Source organism: Eucyclogobius newberryi, unplaced genomic scaffold (genome assembly GCF_026437365.1).
Source record: "Eucyclogobius newberryi isolate DKJ021-1_F unplaced genomic scaffold, fEucNew1.0.hap1 SCAF_22, whole genome shotgun sequence".
Taxonomy (NCBI): Eukaryota; Metazoa; Chordata; class Actinopteri; order Gobiiformes; family Gobiidae; genus Eucyclogobius; species Eucyclogobius newberryi.
In genome coordinates, this window is record NW_027315857.1 from 22,208,056 (window position 1) to 22,235,713 (window position 27,658).

Below are 27,658 nucleotides of genomic sequence, written 5' to 3' on the forward strand. Positions count from 1 at the left end.
CCTCAACTCATCTGCAAGTGGTCTCGTCCCTTTTTATCGGGTCGTCTACCAGAGGCCAGGGAGCTTGAGGGTTCTTCAGTATCTTTGCTGTTTCTGACTGCACTTTTCTGGACTCAGATGTCTGATGTTTTTCCAGGGATCTGCTGTAGCCACTCCTCCAGTTTGGGGGTCACTGCTCCGAAAGCCCCGATGACCACACCTGGTTCTTTTTTTGTATTTGGCCACATTACATTATTTGGTACGTGATTATACTTCAATAAAAAACAAAGAAGTCTGGAAAAGCCAACTAAAAAGCACAAAACCTGCTTAAACATATTAGTCTTTTTCTTCCCAGAGAAAACCATGCTCATGTCCTCAAACTCCTCAGAGGCTGTGATGGTCCCCTGCAGTCTCTCTTCAATTGTGACCATGGCCTTCGGCTGGATGGTGATTTACTTGCTCCTCCTGCCGCTCTTCCTCAGCGTCCTCTACATGGGCTACACGCAGAGGAAACCCAGTCACTCCGAAGTATTCACCTTTCACATCGTCGCCATGGAGATCCTCACCATGCTGGGGTCGATTGTGTTTATTTCGGAAATGCACAATAATGTTCTGGTTCAAAACCCTGGGACCACCATTTACTGTATTGGTATAAGCGGACAAATGTTCGTTCACGCGCTCACCTGTGCCGAGCGCTACCTGGCCTTGGTCCACCCAATCGCGTACCTGCGTTTGAGGAAAAGGGGCGGGGTTGTCATTCGAAACGTTAGCATTGCAGTGGTTTGGTTGATCAGCGTCGGAAGCGTATGCTTAACATTTGCCCCACACATGCCGGATGTGTATGTTTGCCTGTTCATCACAACATGCTGCGTAGTCTCGGTCGTCGGATTCTGCAGCGTCTCGGTTCTCTGCGTCCTGATTCGTCCGGGGCCCGGTGAAGGGGGCGGCCGGCAATTGAGGCGCATTGACCAATCAAAACGCAGAGCTTTCACAACCATAATAGCCATACTGTCGGTGTTAGTCTTGAGGTTTATCTTCCTTATCATGACGTACTTCTTGTCTTTTCTGGGGGTTTTAAATGAACACGATTTTTGCATGATGTCGTCGGCGGCGGGATACTTCACTTTCCCCAGCAGTTTGGTCTTACCACTTCTGTTCCTCCAAAGAGCGGGAAAGCTGCAGAAACCATATGCATGGTGCCAGGGCAGTAGAAGGTCCTGTCTGATTGCCTTTAACATAAGAATGTAAATAATAAAGTATATCCATCTTGCAATGTAAATCAACCTGTTTAGTTGCTTGTTTTCTTGTTTTATTTTGATACTCACCACCTTGTTTTTTCAGATCCCTTCCTTTTTCTGGTTTGCCGCCTATTCCATCACCTGACCTTTTTTGATGATTTCACCTGTGTTCAATTTTCTCCTCCCCTTAAGCCCCTCCTTCCCTTTGTTTGTCCTGTCCCACCTGATGTCTGTATTCTAGACATGTGAACGTGGATGAAGTATATTTCTGTTTTTATTTGGAGACTATTTTCTGTTGTCTATAATAAATCTATATCGTTCAGCAAGTTGTGCCTTTGAGTCATTTTCTACTGCAAATTCATCACACTAATTTTGTACAGAAGCCCCTTTTATCACTAATCAACCTTATTACCTTCAGTCCGAAGGTTCACAAGTCTGAAGGTTCACAAGTTCGAACCCTAACCCTAACCCACCTAAGCCTAAGCCTAACCCAACCCTAACCCCTAACCTTTGGACTTGTGAACCTTCGGACTTGTGGGCAGCCACACTCTTGAAAGCTTCGAGGGCATGTTTAATCCCTGTCAGTACAATTCTAATACAGATCAACTGAGCGCTTACCTTTCTGTTCCTAACGAATGTGTCGGCGATTTACACGGGTGCTCCGGATGCGCTGTTTCCCTGTGCGCTCGTACAATTTATAACATTTTGAAATGGTATGCAATAATTAGGTAACGCCTCGTTGATCTTCTCCTCAGTATTTTTCCACTCGCTCTCGTTTCCCTCTCAGACGTCCTTGAGGTCTTCAGTCTGTCCGGCACATGTGTCTCCCTTATCAGAGAGTGTCTTAGAGGAACAATGGGATATGTGTTCATGTGGGCGTGTAAGGAGTTCTTCATTATGTATCAAAATATAGTTTAATAAGGTCTCGTAAAATGAATAGTTGGTAATACAATATAGTAAAGATAATATATTTGGTTTCCCCTTCATTCTGGTGCAGAGGGTGTGTCCGGTGCAAAGCAGTGAGCGTTTTTTTCTTCTGAAAAATAAAGCATGTTATTTATTTATTTGAAGGGGGACATTGCTCATCACTCATCAAACAACATACAGTAAATGTTAGTTGATTAGAGCTGATTCACTTCAATAGCAAAAACAGAGGTATACAATCATTCTGTGTTTGCACGAGCCACTTCTTGCATTATTTTTTAAAGAGAAGTAACTATAATATCAATGAGTCTATTTTAACAAGACAAATGTAAATTATCTTCTTCTTCTTGATTGATGATTGTATGAATTAACTTAAAGAACCCATCTGAAAACTGGATCCTTAACTGTGCACCTATGCAGAGGAATCCAACATTTTAAAGTGAATCTTTCTTGTGACGAGTCCGAGAGTTGGTCATTTCCATGGAGATGATAGATGTTGGTTTACCTGAAATGTTCCAGAGAATGGCATTTATCTTGTATTAGGGTGTTTGCTTATGATCAAACCTCAGGGTTAAAGTCCGGACAACCAAAAGCATAAAAGAGTTTTACTGATCTGATTGTAAAAGAGAATCAAACGAAAAGCTTTGATATGTGGACGGAATCCTTTGGTTTGACTATTATAACTCTTGGTGAATTTTCTTTTCTGAGCTTGTATCCCTATTCTAACATTGTTCAATCATTAAAAAAAAAAAAAGACTTGGAGCAGCATTTAGCTTCAGTCGCACAAGTTTGAGGAATCCTGGTTGGACCTGTCTTCTCTTTGGACATAGATATGTTTAATGCCATACTGTGGAACATTCAGGCAAAGCTATGATACCTCCACGGGACAAGCAGGTGGCACATCCCCCACCAAAAGAGTTTTTAAGGAGCTGTTCACAAGATCTCAGGACTTCAAGACTACATTTTGCATATATTTATGGATTTGGGCCTCAGAACTCCTGCCATGAACACAACAGGAATCTCTCTCTGGAGCATCCTCCCTGCGAAAAAGGCCCTCGCAAAAAAATGGATGACACAAAATGCACCGACAATCGAGGACTTCACTGACATTATATTGGACATGCAAAAAAAAATAAAAAATCGAAACAAAATTTTAAACAAATGGAAATTTTGCCAAGTAGGACAGTTTTTTGTGTCCACAAAAAACTTTCAAAGTTTTTTCAAGTTTCTGTTGTTGTTTTTTCTTTTAATTTATATCTGTTGTTCTCTTTCTGGTCTTGTTTGTTTATTTATGTATCTTTAAAAAAATAAAAATAAATAAATATATATATATATATATATATATATATATATATATATATATATATATATATATATCTATATATTTCTATATATATATAAATATTAGAACAATTCTCCAGCCCTTGTCCTCATACAGCCTGTGAAAAATCTGCCAAACCCATGGTGAGGTTGACTGATGATTCCACTGCACTGTTTTCCATTGAACCGAGCCCGGCACCTCCACAAGCATTTGCCTAATGCTTTTTTTTCTAAATGAATCATGCAAAACTTTGTTCCAATCAAAGTCGCACGAGTTCCTTCAGTCAGACCAGGACCGACTTCAGCTCAGGTCAGTCGTCTGCTATTTGTCTCCACATCCACGGTCCTTCTAATCCTTCTAAGTAAGACCAGCTAATGCTTTTGTTTGTATGTTTTTTATGATAAATTAATGCCTTAGACCAGTGTTTGCTCATAATTGTCAATATACAACAACAGTAAACCGGTTTATTTGCCTAGTACTTGAGTTAGGGGTAGGAGGAGTTACTCGTAGTGTGAGACAAAGCTTAGGAGGTATTAGAGACAACAATAAAGATCGGGGGGAACGACTGCTCAAGACATTTAAACCCCTGCAATTCTTTTCCAGCGGCTGCAAACTTCTTGATCCAGAGGAGAAGCCGGACAGAGACAGGTGAGGTTTGACTTACGTTTGAGAGGACTCTTTCCCAGCCCTCAGCTCTACTTCCTGTGTTACGGTTTGATTGAATGGTGTTTTTTATATATATTTCAGTTCGTTTAATCGCTCGCCGATTGTGGACGTCTCATAGCAACACCCAATCCTTGACTTCGTTGATACGATTTGTAGGGCTGTCACTTATAATTATTTTAGTCAAGTCAAACGAATATTTTTCTTGTATATTTAGATTGTTTTAAATTAAATCATCACCCAAATAAAGGTTGAGATATGGCGACTGAAGGCTTCTAGATTGATATTTATGAATAAAGTGTATTATTGTTGAAAATGTTCAGAGCGTTCCAGCAAATTTTTTTAACAATAAACAAACGTCTCAAACATGTTAAATATCAAAATATTGTGGGATTTGACCTGTAAAAAATGTAAAAAACTCGTTTGCACAAGTCGGAGGTTGGGAAAACTCACCGTTACCAGTTGAACCATGTATTTTTAATTGCTATCAGAGTCAATATTGAATCATTTTGAGTGTATGTCTATGGTTTTGACAGCTGTTTCCAGTCATCTCGATGGGTCCCTCGACAAACTCCACATGGATTTCAGGTTTGCTTTGCCTCAGCGATTCGGTCGTGGTCGTCCTCCGCGCCTGGCTCCTAATCTACTTCCTCCTCTTGCCGCTCTTCCTCTACGTCCTCTACGTTGGCTACCAACGATGGAAGAATCAGCCGTCCGCGCCGAGCCACTCCGACGTCTTCACTTTCCACATCGTCGCCATGGAGATCCTCACCGTCGCCTCTTCGTGCCTGTATTCCCTCGGCGTCCAGGTGAGGGTGCTGGCGATCACGAGTGTTGGAGATTATCTGTTTGACGTAGGCGTGACCGGACAGATGGGCATCCACTCCCTCACCTGTGTCGAGCGCTACCTGGCCGTGGTTCACCCAATCATGTACCTGCAGTTGAAGAAAAGGGGCGGGGTCATGGTCAGGAACACTTGCATAGCGGTTGTATGGGTCCACAGTGCTGTGTTCACAAGTTCGAGAAGCACCCTCATGGACAAACAATTAGAAAAAATACCGCTTTTAGGTGTAACACTCGTATCGACCGTTATAGTTTCCTTCTGTAGCGTCTCGGTTCTCTGCGCCCTGATTCGCCCGGGGCCTGCGGAAGGGGGCGGGGAGTCGAAGCCGGTCGGCCAATTGAAACGCAGGGCTTTCTTTACCGTGATCGCCATCACCGGAGTGCTGATGCTGAGATGTATCGTGTTCCTTTGGGCGTACCTGGCGTCGCTGCTGCACAGCTTTCAGTTCGACGACTCTTGCATGGTGCTGATGGCGGCGACTTGGTTCTATTTGCCGAGCAGCTTGGTGCTGCCGCTGATGTTCCTGCACAAAGCGGGAAAGCTGCCGAAATGTCCGCGCTGAGGCCTCTGCTCGCTCTGCATCTTCTGCTCGTCATGTGGTTTCTAATGTGCAGTGTTGGAAAGAAACTAAATACATGTACTGAAAATGCACACTGTATTTTCCGGAGTCGCACCAGCCAAAAAATGCATAACAGAGAAGGAAAAAACATATATAAGTTGCACCGGAGTATGAAATGCGGTTGCAAGTGTGAAAATAACAAATAATATCACATATAAGTCGCTCCGGAGTATAAGTATATAAGTATAAATATAAGAATAAGTCGCAACCCGGCCAAAACTATGAAAAAAGGTGCGACATATAGTCCGGAAAATACGGTATACAGAACACTAATTTTGTTTTTCCTATCCAGAATACAGATCCTCCTACAGAAAACACTGCTTTTGTGTTGAGTGCGTGCGATTTGTCCTGCTCCAATCAACAAACATAAAGCCGTTTTAATGCTAAGTTCAATGCTCTGCTACGCTATGTATTCTGTAACTACATATTCAAAGTATTCTTCCCAACACTGTCAACGTGTGCATGTAAAAACCTCTTTAAATCATTTGACAAATATATATGTTTGTGTGTATTGTTGTGAAATGTATCAAGCTAGCTAACGGAAGAAACACTTTGTCTGAGGGCTGTTACTCTCCTCAAACTGCCCTGAGGAGGGATATTGTTTAACTGACCGATAAGGTGGCGTTGAAAAACATAAACTGCGACCGATAAGTTCACAGAAAAGAAGAAACAAACACGGCATTTTGTGTACAACGATCATGGCTTGACTTAATAACTCATTTTACTGGCATATTTACAATAAAGTTGCTTCAAATTCACAATAAACCTTTAAACAGTTACTATGCATGTGTGTTTGTGAGGGATGGGACACTTGTGTGATCGATACTCAGCTTCTTCAGGTCGTATCGGTGAACACACGGCTGAAGACACGGACTAAAAAGCCCTTTCCTGGAAATCGGTGCATTGTTGACGTGTTGTTGCGCACGGAAATTAGAAAATTTGACACAAGTGAATCTACTCTAGAGACTCATAGAGACTTTTCCCTCCATCTCCCTTTAAACCGACGGCGTTCCCGCTCGAACGTAAGTGACGGTCCGTGGCAAAAAAGTGGGCCTACATTTAAATTTATTGTATTGTAAATTAACAGCTGTTCAAACACGTATGAAACCGGTTCCTTTACAACAGCAGCCAAGAGCCACTCCCCGCGCCACCACAAACTAGACGAGGCCCGGTCTCTGCAAAGAAGTGGTTTCACAGGAAATGAAACCGAGGAGTGGCGTAAACTCTGGTGCGAAGACAAAAACACAGGCAGAACAAAGGTTTTTATCATTTTAATGTTGATTATTTGACAGTGAGTGGACAAAAGAGAAGAGAAAAGACATGAAAAATACATAATAAGAATGAAATAACTGTATGCGTTCTTCCCACGCTCTGAGACGACGTGTTGTTATTGGTCTGTTTGGCGCCACCTACTGTTTTTTTAAGATTTGCACCAAGCACTTCAAATATCTGTCAAACATATCATACTTTTAAGACGACTAATGTTCCAAAACGTGTCCTAGCAAAGAATAGACCAGATAATTAGAAGTAAATGATAATATCTAAAGGAGCTGTGTAAGAAACACATCGTCAACATACATTTTTTGTCACTAAAATTAAGATCTATTTAAGGAGTAAAAGTTTGGCGCATGTTATTTTATTAAAAAGTTACAAAGAAATGACTCTCTGTTGGAGTAAAACGTGATTAGGGAAATTATTACTCATGTAAAAACAAAAACAAAAGAGAAAATGAAGTCACACGAAACCCATAACGCAATTTTTTTTTTTAAATTAAGAGACTTATGATTTCAAACGTTGTTATTACACTCAATTACAAGTTAAAAAATCAACTCCAGGCGGTAAACAACCCAGTCACTTTCCACTCCTGCCAAAAACTCAATGTTTACTAAAAGGTAAAAGTGCAGTAAAAGTACTTTGTAAACGAAACCTAGCATGCTTACGTGGGTTTGCATTTCTCTGCACATCCTCAGAGCTCCCGCCTTCTCCTCCAGCACACGAAACTTAAAACTGTGCAGAGTTTTACCCGGAAATGAAAGTGAAACAGTGCAGAGTTTTATTACAGAAGGGAGTGTGTGCACAGTCCAGATCAGACACAGGGACGAGGCTGTGCGCACAGGTAAGAGCTGCTGAACAACAACACAACACACACTTTATCACTTTATTAGCACATTAGAACAAACAAACAACAACATGTCATTTATTAGCAGAGACGAGGACAGTTTGTGGCTAAAATGTACTCTTATAATGGCTGAATGTTTTAGGTTTCTTGTGCCAAAGGTTTATCCAGACAGTTTAGTCCAATGCAAAATGAATTCTGCAGCAATCAAACAGAAGACAATCAATATGTCAGTCAATCTGTCAGTCAGTCAATTAGTTAAAGTGTATTTGTTTAGCACTTTCCAACAGCCATGAAGTGCACAAAGCGTCACAAAGGCGATAAAAACAATGAACAGAACGATAAAACATCATATTTTAGATGCGTCAGTCACATGCCTGAGGTGTGTGTCAAATTTGACTGATCAAGTGACAAAAATGAACTAATCGTTCACATTTACCAACACTTAACCCGAGTAAACAACATAATGCTACAGTCGTGCACCCACAGATGATCTTTGCTCATGCTTTTTTCGTTTTCTTATTCGTTTTCTTATTCATTTTCTTATTCGTTTTTCTTATGCTTTTTTCTTATTCTTGTTTCTTTCTCACTTGTGACTGCAGCTTTTACTGTGAGCATGTTCTGTTTCCTCTGTTTCCTCTGTCAGATGTGTGGACACTGTGGGTGTGTCTGTGTCTGTCAGCTGTAATGTTTCATGTTTGAGTATAAGTATAAAGTATAAATATAAGTATAAGTCGCACTGCTACTACTACTTCTAGAAAAAAATATATATATACCACTAACTATTACAACATAACTGCTACTACTACTACTATTAATACTACTACTACTATTTCTACTACTACTACTACTAACTATTACAACATAACTGCTTCTACTACTACTATTAATACTACTACTACTACTACATATCTACTGCTAGTGTTTTTCACGGGAGTGTTTAAAACCACTCCCTTGTTGAACAATAGCTCAGATGCCCTCACAGACATTTCCGTAAATGTAAAATGTTGTTTATTTCCTGCTTCGTGCACAAGGTTGTCGTGTCCACATCTGTCCACTAGAGGGCAGCATGGGGCACTGGCCAGATAAATGCACCTGAGCTTTTATTTACACGGTTTAGCCTCTAATTGTGGTTCTATCTTTGTCACATCCTAAATGTGAAAAGAATCAAAATGATACAAAATTGCAGAAAATGTCTAACTCTTGAAGGTAAAAGTAAAGCTCGAGTAGTCATGGATACTGCAGCAACCAGATGTGTTTCTCTGAACAGACTAATAACTAAAAATATACCGTTGAAGAGCAATTGGGATGCAATCTATGGCCGTATATTGACACAATCACGTCACAAATCATTTTATATCCCATAAAAATGCCCTGTTATTATTTTTACTGAAGTGAAAAGTCAAATCAAATATATGCTGTAAAAAAAAAAGCACATTTCTAGCAAAGACTGGGCCGCATTGATGATTAAAGGTCTTAAATATGTTTGTCAGGGCCAGTTTTAATTATCAAGGCAATAATTCATCCTCATAATATGTCCCTGGTTTATATTTAAAGTGACGGTTCTCTTGACTTTGTTCAGTGGTATAGAACCTGTGTTATAGATTTGTCAGTTTCACATTGGTCCAGTTTAGAACGTATACAATAAAAGTCATGACATTTACAGGAAGTAGAGCCGAGTTGAGAGCTGAGAATCCCTCTGTGATGTCATCAATAAGGGACATTTCATCAGAAATGCAGAAACAATTTACACATAACTGACGCACATTTCAGACGGTTTAAACAATCATTTAACAAAATACAGGTGTTATCAGTTATTATTACTATCGTTTACTTAAAAGGATGTTTTTTAATTTTTTAATTATGTGACTTGTAAATGTGATTTTTTTTTTATCAGGGCAGGGATAAATCTATGGATGAAAAAAGTATGCAAACTATGCGTTTTAAGATAAGCTTTTATTTGTCCCACAAGGGGGGGATTCCATTGTTGCAACACAAAGTAGGTACAGAAGTAAATAATAATTAAAAAAAACAGATAACTTATAAAAAACACTCTTATAGAAAAGCTCTTACAAAAAACCTCTTAAACTCTTAATAAAAAAAATAATAATAATAGTTATACAGCTGTTATATGGACAGAGAATATCACAGCTGTTTTTAAAAAAGTTTGAAAAAAAACTGTCAAAATGGACAAAAACATCCAAAAGGGAGTTAGAGGGTTAAAATGTACAAAGTGAAAACTAAAACCACCTAAAAGAGAACATCTGGTGACATAACGGCGATTGTCTTTGTCGTAAGATCACCAGAAATATACCAAATGCACTACAAACAGTCATGTACTAGCACCAATGTCGAAAAACACAAAAACAGCTGAAGGTTTTAATAATGACCCAACCTTTTGTTTCTGTGTTGTAGGTGGTAAAGATGGCGGACGGGCAGAGTTTGCAGACTTGCCACTGCGGCTGGTCTAAAACAACGACGTACCAGGGCTTAAGGACTCACCAGGGGAAGAAAGGATGCACCCTGAAAGGAGCCCACATCCCAGAACACACACAGCAAATCATCTTCAATGCTTACAAGCCCAAATACACCTACATACCATCTCTGACACCTGACGACCTCACCAGATCGCACCGTGAGTATGGAGCTACTGATGACGCTGATAATCGACGGATGGCGCCCAGTCGACTGTACGATCGCTGTTGCCGTTGTTATTGTGGAACTATACAGATGCTAGCACGTGAAAAGCGGCATTCCGGACACTCTTTCCCATATTTATTTGACGTTGCCATGGTGACAGGCGTCTCCGGGATGCACACGTCACTTTGAGATTGATTCTTTCCCATATCAGCGCGCTATCCGCAAAATCAAAGAATCAAAGAAATCCCCAAAAACGTCAGGAGAGTTCTGATTTACGCTCGATCCATCTCGGTCCTTTTTGAAGTTTGATTACCGTATTTTCCGGACTATAAGTCGCACCTTTTTTCATAGTTTTGGCCGGGGTGCGACTTATACTTATATTTATATACTTATACTCCGGAGCGACTTATATGTGATATTATTTGTTATTTTCACACTTGCAACCGCATTTCATACTCCAGTGCAACTTATATATGTTTTTTTCTTCTCTGTTATGCATTTTTTGGCTGGTGCGACTTATACTCCGGAAAATACGGTATGTATCGTTACAGCAAATATCACAATAAAAAATAAGAAAAATGTGTCACAAAAAAATATAGCGGTGATAAATAAATAAATAAAATTACAATCAACCGTATGGAAAAAGAAAAGCAATAAAACTAGAATTAATTATCGCGGCAAAAAAGTAAATCTAACCTTTTGTTTTCCAGTAGAAATGCTTGACGAGGCAGCGGTTATAGAAACACAGGTAAATACAAAAAATCATGGTCAAATTTAACATTAAACTTAAACAAATTAAAGGTTTTTATGCAAATTAGGAAAGGGCAATGTATCGGTGTTAATGTTTGTGTTTTTTATGACTCTTTTCAGACCAAAGCTGCATCGCCGAACCAATTCTTTCGTAAGTGAAGCCGCACTAAACAGTCTGCCATTTGCCCAGCCTGGAATGTTCCGCAGTAAGGCATTCTTTTTACTCCACAGAAACAGGAAATGCGCAAAAGCCGTGTCTTCCGGCCGCGCACACCGGGCCGAGTCAGCTGCAGGTAAGAAATAAGCAAAATACGCGAAAATTGCAGGTTTTTTTGTGTATTTTCCAGCGACCTGCGCGAGAGGAATTAGAAAACGTCACAAAATAATGAGAATATAATGTGTTTTTAATGTCTGACAGGTGTTTGGAACGCCGCCAAAACCCGCTGCCACGGAAACAACCGCCACAAAGGAAAACAAGCCACGTAAGAAATACAATGAGTGTCAACACAATGACTTTAACGCTGCATTGTGTAACCTGTCCACGTGGAGTTCAATGATTAAATCAAGACGGATTAAAGGGAAAATATGATGCATTATTTCTATTGTTATGGGCCTAAACATGCTCTTGAGTACCTTTAATCCGGCATCTCACGTTTTAGAATGGAAAAAGAAAATATTAATGACAAATTACATTGGGGATCTCTGCCCATTTCAACACTGCACACGGTGTAATTCCCTCCTGCAGCCAGTAGACGGCAGCGATCCAACTGTCAATCTCACGCTCAATCCTTCCCTCGCTCGTGAACAAGACCCCGAGACACTTGAACTCCTCCACTCGTCACCAACAACAGAACAAGATTATGTTTAGTTTCACCAGATTCTTACACATCATAAATCTCTCCTTGCGGTCAGTTAGCCGTTAGCTCAGGTGACAGCGTCCCTAATCCTGTTTTAACTGTGTGCACGCCATGTTTGTCTCTGTGTAGTCTTTGGCACCGCTTCAGACGGCTCCAGCGGCAGCAAAACTCGCAACGCCCTGGATTCCATGGTTGGCGGACAACAGGTAAAAAACAAAAGCAAATGTGCAACTGTGTTTTACTTAATGACAAAATAGAGATTCTCACAAGACTGTAAACTGGCCGAAGTGGCGTTCATCCAAATGGAGAGTTGTTACGAATTCAATCCAGTAACAAAATAGTGCAAAAATTATACTTGGAAAAAGCCAGAACTGGTGGTTAAATGAATTCTAATTCCATTCTGTAGCAAGGACAAATAAAGAATAATTATCATTTTTGATGGGATTTAAAGGGTTCGTACCTCACTGTTTTCATCTCATGAAGTTTATTTTCACAGATATAATGTTAATCTAATTATAGAGCTTTTTAAATGTCTGCGAACCAGGAAGTAGCACTGGTGCGCTGTTAGCATGCTAATTGTTGTTAGCACTGGCGTGAACTCTGGCTCCTGAAAGGTGAAAAGCACTTGTAAACTCATCGTGGAGAACGACTATAATGCTAGCAATGTGTTTGAGAATGAGGAATAGGTTAGATCGCAATAGTGTAAAAAATAAAAATAAAATAAAAACCCAAAAAAGGTGTCCGATGTCAAAATTCAGCTTTAAAGAAGACTTATTGTGCTTTTGTCCGCATTCAGTTCAGTTTCAGTTCAATGGATCACTGTAAATACAACTTTGAGGGGTTTAATGAGACAAGAACCCAATTCAAATTTTGTTAAATGTTGATTTTGCTCGGTCTCCTTTAAGGACAATCGTATTATTATTATTATTACACAGAAAAATGTCCCACAGGCCTTCCCTATGAATTACTTTCATTTCATGTTGTTTGTCGTTCAAATCAGACATGGCGCCCTCAAAGTGCTGTTGGAATCACCGATTCGGTGCTGGACGGAAAAGAAAACAAGCTGTGTAAGTTGTATTACGGTTTATTTAAAGGTGCACTATCTTTAAAAATATAAGCAGGTTTAAATAATGAGTGTATTAAATCAAATATTAAAGGTGCACTATTTAACTCTTCTGGTAGAAAGTCCACCACCTGCTGGTCTCCATGGAGATGTTATTACTTTCTCCAGAGTATGGCATTAAACGTATCAATCTTCATTGAGATGAGCAGCTAAAACCTGGGCTGAACCGGGACTAGAACAGGACCAAACCAGGGCAAGAACAGGACTAGAACAGGACCAAACCAGGGCTGAACCAGGCCAAGAACAGGACCAAACCAGGCCAAGAACAGGACTAGAACAGGACCAAACCAGGCCAAGAACAGGACTAGAACAGGACCAAACCAGGCCAAGAACAGGACTAGAACAGGACCAAACCAGGGCTGAACCAGGCCAAGAACAGGACCAAACCAGGCCAAGAACAGGACTAGAACAGGACCAAACCAGGGCTGAACCAGGCCAAGAACAGGACTAGAACAGGACCAAACCAGGCCAAGAACAGGATTAGAACAGGACCAAACCAGGCCAAGAACAGGAGTAGAACAGGAGTAGAAGAGGACCAAACCAGGTCTACTAAACTAGGATCAAACTTGGACTAAACTAGGATCAAACTTGGACTAAACCAGAATCAAACTTGGACTAAACCAGAATTAGAAGAGGAAAACCGGGACAAACGTGAACACCGCCTTAATAACCTCTCTTTCTCCAGTGTTTGGAGCATCGCCGTCTTTTCATCTCACGAGCAACATTTCACAGAAAACCTTTGATCAAGACAAACAACAAGTAATGCAGATTATTACTGATTCACAAACACCGGTGTTTACTCGTCAACACACTAACGACCTTGTGTTGTCTCTCACCAGCCCGACTCATTTAACGCTTTTACTCCGGCGTCTGCAGCTTCATCAATGGATCAAAGTATGTTTATTTTATTACAACGTGAAAAGATAAACGTATAAAGACGAAATAACGATTAATGAAACTATAATCTGACTTTGATTGAAAGATATGTTTAATGCATTTATTCATATTTTTAAATCTATAAAGGGGATGTAGCCTTCAAAAACTTAAATTAGCGTTTAAACTTTTTTCCATGATTAGTTTACTCAAAGTTGTGTTTTTCAGATTCCTGCATGTTTTGAGTTCACCCTGTATTGTGCTGCAACCGAGGCACGGGTGCTCAGAGAACTCCTGTTTTCACCTACCCCCTATCCCCGCCCACATTCCCCGTGCTTGTCTTCTAAAACCTTTGTTTGTTAAACGCTCGTTACAGTGAAACGTCAAGGTTACTTACTTTTAGATCAGACAAAATGTAAAATAACCATCTACTTATGTTGAACTTCTATAACTACCGTATTTTCCGCACTATAAGGCGCACTGTCAAAGAACGGTCTTTTTGTTATCATTTTTCATAAGGCGCACCTGACTATAAGGCGCACCTGACTATAAGGAGCACCTGACTATAAGGAGCACCTGACTATAAGGCGCATTAAGCGAAACAAAACCTGTAACACACAATATCGAGGTCGGTACGCACAACCAGAATAATCCATATATAAAGCGCACTAGATTTTAAAGCGCACTGGATTATAAAGCGCACTGGATTACAAAGCGCACTAGATTACAAAGCGCACTGGATTTTAAAGCGCACTAGATTTTAAAGCGCACTGGATTTTAAAGCACACTAGACTACAAAACGCACTAGATTACAAAGCGCACTGGATTATTTAAAGCGCACTGGATTATTTAAAGCGCACTGGATTACAAAGCGCACTAGATTACAAAGCGCACTGGATTTTAAAGCGCACTAGATTTTAAAGCGCACTGGATTTTAAAGCACACTAGACTACAAAACGCACTAGATTACAAAGCGCACTGGATTATTTAAAGCGCACTGGATTACAAAGCGCACTAGATTACAAAGCGCACTGGATTTTAAAGCGCACTAGATTTTAAAGCGCACTGGATTTTAAAGCACACTAGACTACAAAACGCACTAGATTACAAAGCGCACTGGATTATTTAAAGCGCACTGGATTACAAAGCGCACTAGATTACAAAGCGCACTGGATTTTAAAGCGCACTAGATTTTAAAGCGCACTGGATTTTAAAGCACACTAGACTACAAAACGCACTAGATTACAAAGCGCACTGGATTATTTAAAGCGCACTGGATTACAAAGCGCACTAGATTACAAAGCGCACTGGATTTTAAAGCGCACTAGATTTTAAAGCGCACTGGATTTTAAAGCACACTAGACTACAAAACGCACTAGATTACAAAGCGCACTGGATTATTTAAAGCGCACTGGATTATAAAGCGCGCTGTTTTTTGAGAATATTAAAGGCTTTTAAGTGCGCCTTATAGTGCGGTAAATACGGTAAGCACATGAAAAAAGCCTGATATGTCTCCTTTAATGCAGGCTTTGGAACAACACTGCCATCTTTCAGTTCTCTGGGCATCAATAACAATGGTCAGGGAGCGTTTAATTGGCCTTCACAACCGGTATGTGATACGTTTAAATGTGAACCGTGTCACTTTTCCGCCGTGGGGTCTGTTTACTTCCTGCTTGCCCATTTCGAAACATTTTCACTCTTATAACCCGGGTCATTATTGAGGTCCGGCCACCTCAGATCTGTCAAGGGTTTTATGAGGCTGTTGTAAACTGATGGGAGGTTCCACAGGACACATCCCCTATTAACTATGCTGAGCTATGTTAGGCTGTCCCGATCCAATCAACAATTAATAAATAAAGGCATCCGGAAGCAGGTGACGCGGGAGAGGACCGGTCAGATCCGCGGAGATGTGACCCCACTAAGAATGCGTGTTTTGTGTAATAGAAACGTCAGTAATTACATGAGACGAGCGCGTAACAGACCCCACGACTGGAAAAAGCCACATTGTCCACAGTTAACATCTGCAAGTTATACATCGTGTGGTTTTTGATGAATGATTGAATGCATTTTTCTTTATTATTTTCAGTTGTTCGCCCCAAAGCCTGGGCCGTTCAATATTCCACCATCTGCTGCACATAGCGGACAACAAGGGGACAAGCCGAGCATCAGTTTGTTGGGTGGTCCAGTGCAGGTAGTTAGAGCACAAACGACCTCACAAAGACCTTTAACGCTTTAAACATGCATTTGTCTGTTCATTAGGGGTCCAGTGCTGCTCAGGGTTCAGGGAATACGGAAAACAAGCTAAGTAAGTATTGGAAAAAAGCATGATTTGTAATAAAAGTAGTCAAATGTATTTTTGTGGGTGACAGCTCAAATTGTTATCTGAAATGTCCTTTCGACTCCTAAACATAAAAGTGATGCTTTTATGAGGTGTAAAGTCTTTGTCAAGCTAAGGTTGTTCCATCTACATCAAAGTATTGAGTAGTTAAGGCAGTTCATTCCACAAAACTATTACATGATAGTTTCCCTGAGAGCTGCACTGCTCCGCACAGATCGTAAACCTAACCAAATGTGTAGTTTTTTTAAATAATTAAGGATTTCCACATCTGATGTCATTGCTGTGTCGAGTCAATGTATCTTAAACTTTTGAGCCCTTTGACTATATTTAGGGGGTCGAACCGAAGGGTTGACGCCAGAGTTTCAATCACATAATTCTGTCCTATTTTTAAAATACTTTTTGAACTTTTTGAACTTTTCTTGATGTATTCATTATTTATGTTGATTGTAATTATTTGATTGCTATGGCTAAGGTCCTCCTCCATGGAGAGAGTAAAAGTTAAAATAGTTTTTATTGGGTTCAGATTTTAGAATTCCACAACAGCAGCAGCAGCAGCAGCAGCAGCAGCAGCAGCAGCAGCAGCAGCAGCAGCAGCAGCAGCAGCAGCAGCAACACGAGCAGCAACTGCAACAACAACAACAACAGCATGAGCAGCAGCAACAGCAGAAGAAGCAGCTGCAACAACAACAACAACAGCAGCATGAGCAGCAGCAACAGCAGAAGCAACTGCAACAACAACAACAACAACAGCATGAGCAGCAGCAACAGCAGAAGAAGCAGCTGCAACAACAACAACAACAACAGCATGAGCAGCAGCAACAGCAGCTGCAGCAACAGCAGAAGCAACTGCAACAACAGCAGAAGAAGCAGCTGCAACAACAACAGCAGCTTGAGCAGCAGCAGCATGAGCAGCAGCATGAGCAGCAGCATGAGCAGCAGCATGAGCAGCAGCATGAGCAGCAGCATGAGCAGCAGCATGAGCAGCAGCATGAGCAGCAGGTAATGCAAAGAAGAACTTACAAATTGAGTCAAGACATCATTTACTTTTATTTCAAACTTTCCCTGATGTTTCTGACAGACGACATCTCAGACTTCTTCCTTTCAACCAGCCGCTAAAACACCTGAAGCTGCAGTGAAAGACAAACAAAACACAGGTAAAATATAATATAATATGATGCTAAATGTACTTTTATAATCTTATTATTACGGTTTCCCCAGACGATATAATGTATTGATGTATAATGAGCATCTTAATCAGTTGCATCATGTTTGATCTTGTCTTTAAACCTGGCTCTCTATAATGCCTTATTTTAAACATGACAAGCTTGCAATAAAAAAGTTTTCTTAAATGTAGGTAAGTATAGAAAAAGCTTTATCGATATATAACAATTAATTGACAAATCAGTTTATTAGTCGACTGGTCAGACAATTATTTCATCGTACATTTTTAACCAAAAAAAGGATGTGGCAACTGAAGGCTTCAAGACAAATTAAGTGTATTAATGAGGCAAATCAGACATAGTTCATTATTTTTTGACATTTTGATTCATTAATGTCACAGTCTTGGTTATAAAAAGGTGATTTCGTATAGTTTTAGAGTCTGTATATTCCATATAACGATTACAATTATCAAAATATGTGAGATTTTTTATAGTCGTCTAGTCATGATTAATAGATTCATTGTTGCAGCCTTGGTCTTCTTAGTTAATACCAGTCACAGCAGCAAGGTCCTGGGTTCGATTCCCGATGGGGCCTTTCTGTAGAGAGTTTGCATGTTCTCCCCGTGTCTGCTTAGGTTTCCTCTCCTTACGCAGCACTGTCTCAAATAAACTCGCTTCACTAACAGAGCCCCGCCCCTTTACAAGCTTCAGAACTGTTTGAAATCCAACAATTTCTCTCGTTCCAGTGTCAACGACTTCACCCGCTGCCAAAACCACCGGTGCACCTCAGGTAACCACGGCGACCAACCATGGCGTTATTCAAATAATCGCTCGAAATTCCCTTATATTGTCCTTATGTTCTTTTACAGAATGGTCAAAGAGATCCACGGTCCGGACCGGTGACTCCAAAAGCTGCACCTCGACAGGAACACGAATCACGTAAGGCCAAGTACTGTCCCGGATCTCTCAGCAGGGTTTGGCATAAAAGCAGTGGTGGAGCGAGCGTGCAGCGGAGGGAGGCGGGACTGGAGGAGAGGCGGGACCGGAGGGAGGCGGGACAGGAAGAGAGGCGGGACTGGAGGGAGGCGGGACAGGAAGAGAGGCGGGACTGGAGGGAGGCGGGACTGGAGGGAGGAGGGACTGGAGGGAGGAGGGACCGGAGGGAGGAGGGACCGGAGGAGAGGCGAGACAGGAGGAGAGGCGAGACCGGAGGAAAGGCGGGACCGGAGGGAGGCGGGGCTGGTATCAGACCTGGTTTTGCCCTGGTTTAGATCTGGTTTAGCCCTGGTTTAGTCCTGGTTTAGTCCTGGTTTAGACCTGGTTTAGAACTGGTTTAGCCCTGGTTTAGCCCTGGTTTAGACCTGGTTTAGCCCTGGTTTAGTCCTGGTTTGGACCTGGTTTAGCCCCGGTTTAGTCCTGGTTTAGCCCCGGTTTAGTCCTGGTTTAGTCCTGGTTTAGCCCCGGTTTAGTCCTGGTTTAGCCCTGGTTTAGCCCCGGTTTAGTCCTGGTTTAGTCCTGGTTTAGTCCTGGTTTGGACCTGGTTTAGTCCTGGTTTAGCCCTGGTTTAGCCCTGGTTTAGCCCTGGTTTAGTCCTGGTTTAGTCCTGGTTTAGCCCCGGTTTAGTCCTGGTTTAGTCCTGGTTTAGCCCCGGTTTAGTCCTGGTTTAGCCCTGGTTTAGTCCTGGTTTAGACCTGGTTTAGTCCTGGTTTAGACCTGCTTTAGACCTGCTTTAGTCTACATACACATCTTCACAGATTTCGAGACGCCGCTGCAGACCTCGCACCGATCGGCAGCAGAAGAAAACCAAACCAGGAGAGCGCTGGATTTCTCCACAGGCGCTCGCCAGGTAAAACAGCCAACACTGTCACATTCATCACCTGAGTTTGTTGAGATAATTATACTGTTACTATGGAAACACAACCTTTGAACCTGCTATTTACAACAGCTGTAAATCAGATACGGCCGGTCAGAACCAACATAGTGAACTGCACAAATCACAGTTAGAAAGACATAACAAAATGGTCAAGTTTGGTGTGTTTAGGTGCAACTTTAAGGGCTAATCTTTATGTTTTTATGTGAGAAAAACTAATTTATTGTTATGAGTGAGAATTCATGTTTTTCAATGTATTTTTGGAGCAATTTAACCTGTTACCACCCACCTGTCCGCCGGCGAACATTTTCTATATCTCAAATATTCTCTTACATCATCACTTTTATTTCCGTGGTCGATACCAGCAAGCCATACATCATTTTAAAGCTTATTTTCTCAACAAAACGAATATGTCATTGATTTACATTAAATAATATGCCCCAAGAAGCAATTGCCAATAGTTTGTGAGAAAGTCTCAACTTTTACAAACGCATGTCCTACCTGTTTGCTGTTTATGACGGACGAAACGGCTTTAATTCTGTACATCCTTGTACTCAGTCTGTCCGTAAGGAACCATTGAAAAACAATATCCACTTGTATTTTTCCTGAAGTTATCCGATTTCGAGATATTGTCAAGTAAACAAACTTTTCTTTGTTTCTCGCCGGACGAGAATGCGCTTGTCCGCCGCATTTCTCCGTCCATAACAAATGACCTGTTTGACTTATACGATAGTGTTTGACATCGATCTCTTCCTTACACTGTTTCCTACAGAATGAGACCATCCACGAATTTTTCTGTCTCCGGGTTTGTTTGCTACAGCCTCCGGAGGAAAAAAATTCGGCACTTCCGAAGCGCGCGTCCATCTTTGTTTTTAGCCCTTAGCTTCTGCTAACAGGCACGCAGGAGACTTTGAGTGACATATTATTCTAGCCAATCAGGAGACCTTTTTCCTGATAGGCGGGACAAAGGGTTTATTTACACAGAATTCTCCCTGTTCACGTGCGTAAGGCTCCGGGAAGGCTGTAAAGAGCCAGATTTCTCGGCAGGATTTTGCGCATAACGTTTTTTGAGTTCATTAGCCTTTTGGACGTGCATTTTGTTAGATATATGTATTATTATACCAATACAAAAATAAAATAAAAATACTATAATTTTTTTTTTTTTTTAACCTCTATATGGGAAATTCATGGGTAAACTCATATTTACACATTTTCACATATTTTTTTTTTAGCGGTTATAATTGCTATTAGTGGCCTACAAAACATCAAAATGTATGTTTTATGATCATAGAGGTGCTAAAATTGTAATAAAACAGTTTGGCACAGTTGGCACATATTTGGATCACTTGTTCCGAATATACTTTTTGATACAAAAAGGTCAACAGCACCAAAATGCCTGTTCCTAGAGATCTGAAACTTTACACAGTTGTTGTCAACAAGATAAACATCATGTACAGTGAACAGCATATGCACACAATGAAGTATGTCATGCTCAGGACCATTACAAATTGACAATATTCAGGCGAGACTAAAAAAGGATGTTTTGTTTATGTTTGGACCTCTGTAGTGTAAGTTCTGAAGCCCTGACAGTGTTCATGTGCACATCTGCAGAAACTAGAAGGCCTAAGCTTTCTAATGATGCATCACACTTGCATGTGGAACATAAGATCCTCTTTTAATAAGCAATGCCATTTAGGTATGTCCAACCATTGTGCACAGGGCGAAAATAGGTGGGTGGTAACAGGTTAAACAGCTGGAAAATAATAAAAAATATGAAAGCATGTGGCAGATGATTCAATGAGAAATGTTCTGTTGCTTCATAAATCATCTGTTTAGTAAGACTTGGGTGTTAAATGTCAAAAATTTCAGGCTCAGACTTCCCTGGCCGTTCCCACGACAACAGCCCAAACTTTTCTGCCTCCAGCGGCTGATCGAAAGGAGGCGGAGGCTGAGCAGGTGATTAAAGATACTGTATATTGCGCATGGAAAGTCACAGTAAATCCTGATTGTGAAATATGTTGTACATTTTTTTAAAAGTTTCAACGGGATCAGGTCAAAGCAGAACTGCGACAGAAAATCCGATGCAGAGAGCAAAAGCTGTGTGAGATCAGGTCCTGTGTCAAAGCCTGCAAGGTGACTTTCACATCATTATTATTATCTTAGTTTACATGTGTTTGTCTGTGATTTCTGCTTAAACTGTGGCGCCGGATAATCCACATTTAAAGGACACATATTAAGCCAAATTGACTTACATCTTGAGCTTTTAACCATGGTATAACACTGTTCCTTCGTCAGAAAACGTTCCTGAAATCGTCTTTAGCTTCATCCACGCTTGTTTAATGAAGACCCTCCCGCCTGGCCTTAGAAACGCTTTCTCATAACTTAAATTTTGTGACGTCCTGGGCTGTTTTGAAGTCCAAGAATCATCGCCAGACTCAAATCGCGCTCATTACACCTGCGCGGCTGCGTTAGCGCGTCGGGGGCGGGCTAACTTTGGTTATCTTCCTTTGTAATTCCCTCCGCTGCCAGCAGAAGGAGCTCTTACCCCGTACTTGACGTGCCTGATGGTTATGAAGCCACGTGCGCTTTTGTAGACGACTGTAGACTGTTAGTTCTAAAAAAATAAGATGCAAAAGCACTCAAGAGCAGGTTTATAGGACAATAACAATACAAATAACGCATAATATTTGTCCTTTAAATACTTTTTATAGTCAAATTTCGCTGCAGAAATGTCAGGTATTGACTTGACTTGAATTCTAAGCAGTTGCTCTCACATATTTAAGTTTAATTTAATATAATGCAGGCGGCAAAAGAATCTCAGTGGTCAGAGCGTTCGTCCATGAACCCAAACGTCGGCATTTCGAAGACCTAGAGAACAAATGGTTTCAGTGGGACTTTGAATAAAAACACGACGACGGCGCCGGGATCTCCTTTTGTAACCAGACGCTCACACTATGTTTTGTGCCTCCAGGGCGGTTTGGACGCCGAGTGGCTGGAAATCGACGGCGTGTTTTCGAGCGTGATTCACATCGTGGAGGAGGCTCGGCGGAGAGCGCTGCAGCCGCTTGAGAAGAGGTCGGTCGAGCGAAAGGGAGTCGCTAGTCCGGTCGTAGAGAGATAGAGCGATAGAGCTCCCCCTGCAGGCCCATTGTGGTGGTGGAGTAAATGTTTTAGCCGTCTGTCATAAGTCATGTGACATTCTGCCTACGATTATTGAGTTCAAGTTCAAACATAAATGTGCACATGAAATTCACATGAAAAATTAAGAAATGTACCTTCTTTACATTATATACTTTGTTTTTTTTGTAATTGTCATTTATTTTGTTGGTCCTGTATTTGTACTTTTCACGTAAATAACCAAAATTGAGCACTTCTTCCTGCCCTGCTCTGCACAGAATTGTGAGAACAGACCCAAAATGTCTTCTTCTTTCTTCTTTTTTATTTTTTTTAGGTAGATTACTCACAAAAACATATAAAGTTACCGACATGTATAAAAGGAGCCATGGATTCCCACGAGAGTTTGTCTTTCTGGTTAGAGTTTCTGAGACAGCAGGGGGCGACAAACTCCCCCAAAATACAGGCATTTAATAATAATAATAATAATAAAACGTTGTAGCGCCACAGGCTAATTTCCACCAGTAGAGGGAGTATTGAGTCAGTGGACAGGAATCCAAATAACAATATAGAAAATTGTCGGAATTGCTATTATGGTGGCCGTGTTTGGGTTCATCGTTCATGTTTTATGTGAGTAAAGCGTGGATAGCATGGCCTAGCCAAGAGATAGTGTTGTGGCTAAGGTCTAAGTGCGGAACATTTCACTTCCTGTTTAGTGTGGTGCACAGTTGAGCAAAGTTTGGTGCAAAATAGGTGCACAAAGCCTTTCCCATACGCACATTACATGTTTATCTATTTATTTTAGGAGGGAAAAACTGAAAAAGGATTCCCGAAGTTTGATCCAGAAGATTCAGGAGGAGATCGTCAAACTTGAACAGTCCATAGAAGAAGTGGACAACGCTGCAGATTTAGACGTGAGAAAGTGACCATCATCAGGAACGTTTCAGATGATTATGTTTGTCTAAATTCTATGTTTTTTGTTATCAGATTGTTCCTCTCTCAAAGCTAAAGCTGAGAGATTTCACCAAGGTCGGTGTGGACACGAGCTACGCCTTTGGGACCCTTCAAACCACACTGTCCACCATGAAAGAGCAAATCCAAGAAGAAGTGGACAAGCTTTCTGCTCTAGGTTTGTGGATCTGCAAAATGTAAAAACGACTTTGATGCAGATTTCAAAGGTGTTTTTCCAATATGTATAAAGACCATGCCACAAGGACTAAACCAGGACTAAACGAGAACTGGGAACCAGGTTTGAACGTTGTTAACAAACTCAGCACCGTGACAGTTTGTTCTGATTCTGGACTAATACAAGACTAAACCAGGACTAGACCAAGTGAAAAAAACACTAATATGTGTGTAATATATCGCTTTTTTGTTGCAGAACTTGAAAGAGCTCCAGTTTTTGCAGGTATGTAACGTTTCAGTTATTGCACAGAACATAATAATACCTCGTTATAAAAATACTATTAGTGTTATCCGGTTTTATATACTACAACGCTGCCTCTAGTTAGCTTTAGCGTTACACTCGGCGTGAACCCAACATTTAACCAAGTTCAAGTGGGAGGAGGAGAGGTGCAGTGGGAGGAGGAGAGTTCAAGTGGGAGGAGGAGAGGTGCAGTGGGAGGAGGAGAGGTGCAGTGGGAGGAGGAGAGGTGCAGTGGGAGGTGGAGAGGTGCAGTGGGAGGAGGAGAGGTGCAGTGGGAGGAGGAGAGGTGCAGTGGGAGGAGGAGAGTTCAAGTGGGAGGAGGAGAGGTGTAGTGGGAGGAGGAGAGGTGCAGTGGGAGGAGGAGAGGTGCAGTGGGAGGAGGAGAGGTGCAGTGGGAGGAGGAGAGTTCAAGTGGGAGGAGGAGAGGTGTAGTGGGAGGAGAGGTGCAGTGGGAGGAGAAGAGGTGCAGTGGGAGGAGGTGAGTTCAAGTGGGAGGAGGAGAGGTGCAGTGGGAGGAGGAGAGTTCAAGTGGGAGGAGGAGAGGTGCAGTGGGAGGAGGAGAGGTGCAGTGGGAGGAGGAGAGGTGCAGTGGGAGGTGGAGAGGTGCAGTGGGAGGAGGAGAGGTGCAGTGGGAGGAGGAGAGGTGCAGTGGGAGGTGGAGAGGTGCAGTGGGAGGAGGAGAGGTGCAGTGGGAGGAGGAGAGGTGCAGTGGGAGGAGGAGAGTTCAAGTGGGAGGAGGAGAGGTGTAGTGGGAGGAGGAGAGGTGCAGTGGGAGGAGAAGAGGTGCAGTGGGAGGAGAAGAGGTGCAGTGGGAGGAGGTGAGTTCAAGTGGGAGGAGGAGAGGTGCAGTGGGAGGAGGAGAGGTGCAGTGGGAGGAGAAGAGGTGCAGTGGGAGGAGGTGAGTTCAAGTGGGAGGAGGAGAGGTGCAGTGGGAGGAGGAGAGGTGCAGTGGGAGGAGAAGAGGTGCAGTGGGAGGAGGAGAGGTGCAGTGGGAGGAGAAGAGGTGCAGTGGGAGGAGGTGAGTTCAAGTGGGAGGAGGAGAGGTGCAGTGGGAGGAGGTGAGTTCAAGTGGGAGGAGGAGAGGTGCAGTGGGAGGAGGAGAGGTGCAGTGGGGGAGGTGAGTTCAAGTGGGAGGAGGAGAGGTGCAGTGGGAGGAGGTGAGTTCAAGTGGGAGGAGGAGAGGTGCAGTGGGAGGAGGTGAGTTCAAGTGGGAGGAGGAGAGGTGCAGTGGGAGGAGGAGAGGTGCAGTGGGAGGAGGAGAGGTGCAGTGGGAGGAGGAGAGGTGCAGTGGGAGGAGGAGAGGAGCAGTGGGAGGAGGAGAGGTGCAGTGGGAGGTGGAGAGGTGCAGTGGGAGGAGGAGAGGTGCAGTGGGGGAGGTGAGTTCAAGTGGGAGGAGGAGAGGTGCAGTGGGAGGAGAAGAGGTGCAGTGGGAGGAGGAGAGGTGCAGTGGAGGAGGTGAGTTCAAGTGGGAGGAGGAGAGGTGCAGTGGGAGGAGGAGAGGTGCAGTGGGAGGAGGAGAGGAGGTGAGGTGAACTCCAATATTGATCCGACTGCCCACCGGGCGGGGCCTACTCAGAGTATTTGGTTCACTTGAACGAGCCTCTCTGTTCACTCTCAGTCCTTTAATGGGCTATAAGCCTTCTATTGTAGCGTTTGTGGTTTCCTCTATTCAAAAACAGGATTGTACAAGGTTGAATAAAGACACCGCTTTCTGTAGATATTGTAAAATAAGTATTTCCCTTTTGTTTATTCCTTCCTTGTGCCGTGTGGATAGGCCTTGAAATAACCATAAACCGGGTAAAACACTCTTCTCTTTCTGCAGTGGACGTGGAGCTGGACCCTCGCACCGCTCACCAGTGGCTGCTCGTCTCCAAGGACAGAAAGTCGGTCCAGGACGGGGGCCAGAGTCAGCAGCTCCCCTGTAGCGCGGGGAGGTTCGACACGTTCGGGAGCATCCTGGGGGCCGGTCCCTTCAGCTCGAGGGGGAGGGGCTACTGGGAGGTGCGGGTGGGGGGCAAGAGCGGCTGGGACCTGGGCGTGGCATCGGCTAAAGCTAACCGCAAAGGCAAGCTAACGCTGAGCCCAGACAACGGCTACTGGGCCATCGTCCACTTCGAGGGGGATAAGTATGCGGCCCTGACAGCGCCCCCTGTCTGTGTGGAGCTGAAACGCACGCCTCAGAGGGTGGGGCTGTTTTTAGACTACGACGAAGGCCTGCTGTCGTTTTATGACGTCGATAACCAGACGCATATTTACTCTTTCACCAAATGCAGCTTCAACGACGAGATATTTCCGTATTTCAGTCCACACCTGAAACAGGACGGTAAAAACGCAGAGCCCCTCGTCATCGCTCAGGTGAAGAACTAGCGCTGTAGTCACAGTCGTACGAGAGTAACTGCATTTCTTACTCCGACAACGTCTGCGATGTCATTTTGATGGAATCGTTCTTTCATATTTTTTTGATTTTTCATGCGATACATTTACACGAGACAAAAAGTTCATGTTGATCATTTTAATTGATTGGTAAAAAAGAATCATCCTGCGCATTACGTTTGTGTGACTTATTTCTGTCAAGAGCAGCTCTGTGTTGTTGTGCGGCGCCTGAATAGTTTAATAATGTTGTTTTTAGGACAAAGATAAATATTGCAGTAAATGGGTCACTTTTATTCCGGGACTGTAAATACAATAAATATATATTGAAATAAATATTTGGTTGTGTCTTTATTTTAACTCTTTTATTTTATTCATTATTATATGGGGAGAAGGAGGTGCAGTGGGAGGAGGTGAGGTGCATGGGAGGAGGTGAGGTTCCCCAGTACCTATGTTCACAGTACCTAAGTTCCCAGTACCTATATTTCCCATTTTCTATGACTGGGGGAACTATGCTAATACTAGCTTATTCTACTGGTTCAGGTTCCACAGCCCCAAAAGTTGTGCATAAATGTATGATTTTACATCATAAAATATAGCAGCATATAATCCTAACTCAAACATAGGTCCCGGGAACATAGGTACCGGGGCACATAGGGGAACATAGGTACCGGGAAACATAGGTACCGGGGAACATAGGTACCGGAGAACATAGGTACCGGGGAACATAGGTACCGGGGAACATAGGTACTGGGGAACATAGGTACTGGGGAACATAGGTACTGGGGAACATAGGTTCCGGGGAACATAGGTACCGGAGAACATAGGTACCGGGGAACATAGGTACCGGGGAACATAGGTACCGGAGAACATAGGTACCGGGGAACATAGGTACCGGGGAACATAGGTACTGGGGAACATAGGTACCGGGGAACATAGGTACCGGGGAACATAGGTACCGGGGAACATAGGTACCGGGGAACATAGGTACCGGGGAACATAGGTACTGGGGAACATAGGTTCCGGAGAACATAGGTACCGGGGAACATAGGTACCGGAGAACATAGGTACTGGGGAACATAGGTGCCACTAGCTCTGTTCTCTCTGGCTCGTCACATCAGAACGACATGATTGATGCTGTGGTCACAAACAGGTGGAGCAGAAACAGCGCCTCCCGGAGGACACGCTTTGTTTTATCAACGCACCAGTGTTGTCATCAAATAATGGCATAACGCTCCCAAAACTGTAAAAGAAGTTTGGTTTTAACCGTAAACTAAACGCGCAGGAAAGTCCATTCAAACGGTCGGATTTGCGCAGCTTGCCAACAAACACCGATTATGTTTTTAATTTGAGGAGAAAAGATGTTGAGATGAGAAATGGACATGAAACTGTGCAGAGTTTTACCCGGAAATGAAAGTGAAACTGTTCAGAGT

General features: G+C 42.6%; 1 protein-coding gene across 1 annotated transcript; it reads left to right on the forward strand.

Moving 5' to 3' along the window:
• Window positions 1–17,949: 17,949 nt before the first annotated feature.
• On the forward strand, window positions 17,950–26,448 carry LOC140371538 (zinc-binding protein A33-like). The gene is made up of 10 exons (XM_072458707.1): window positions 17,950–18,019; window positions 18,192–18,235; window positions 18,315–18,384; window positions 19,200–19,291; window positions 21,353–21,448; window positions 22,287–22,390; window positions 23,235–23,343; window positions 23,417–23,558; window positions 23,811–23,837; window positions 25,678–26,448. Exons 1-10 carry the CDS (start codon window positions 17,950–17,952, stop codon window positions 26,220–26,222), a joined length of 1,299 nt encoding a protein of 432 aa, XP_072314808.1. The 3' UTR covers window positions 26,223–26,448.
• Window positions 26,449–27,658: the final 1,210 nt, after the last annotated feature.

Excerpts from the sequence above, each read along its gene's own strand:
- LOC140371538 (XM_072458707.1), top strand. The coding sequence starts at position 17,950 with ATGATTAATAGATTCATTGTTGCAGCCTTGGTCTTCTTAGTTAATACC. Across the intron at positions 18,385-19,199 it reads TCGACAGGAACACGAATCAC|ATTTCGAGACGCCGCTGCAG; the intron begins GTAAGGCCAAGT and ends ACATCTTCACAG. Across the intron at positions 23,559-23,810 it reads GGACAAGCTTTCTGCTCTAG|AACTTGAAAGAGCTCCAGTT; the intron begins GTTTGTGGATCT and ends TTTTTGTTGCAG.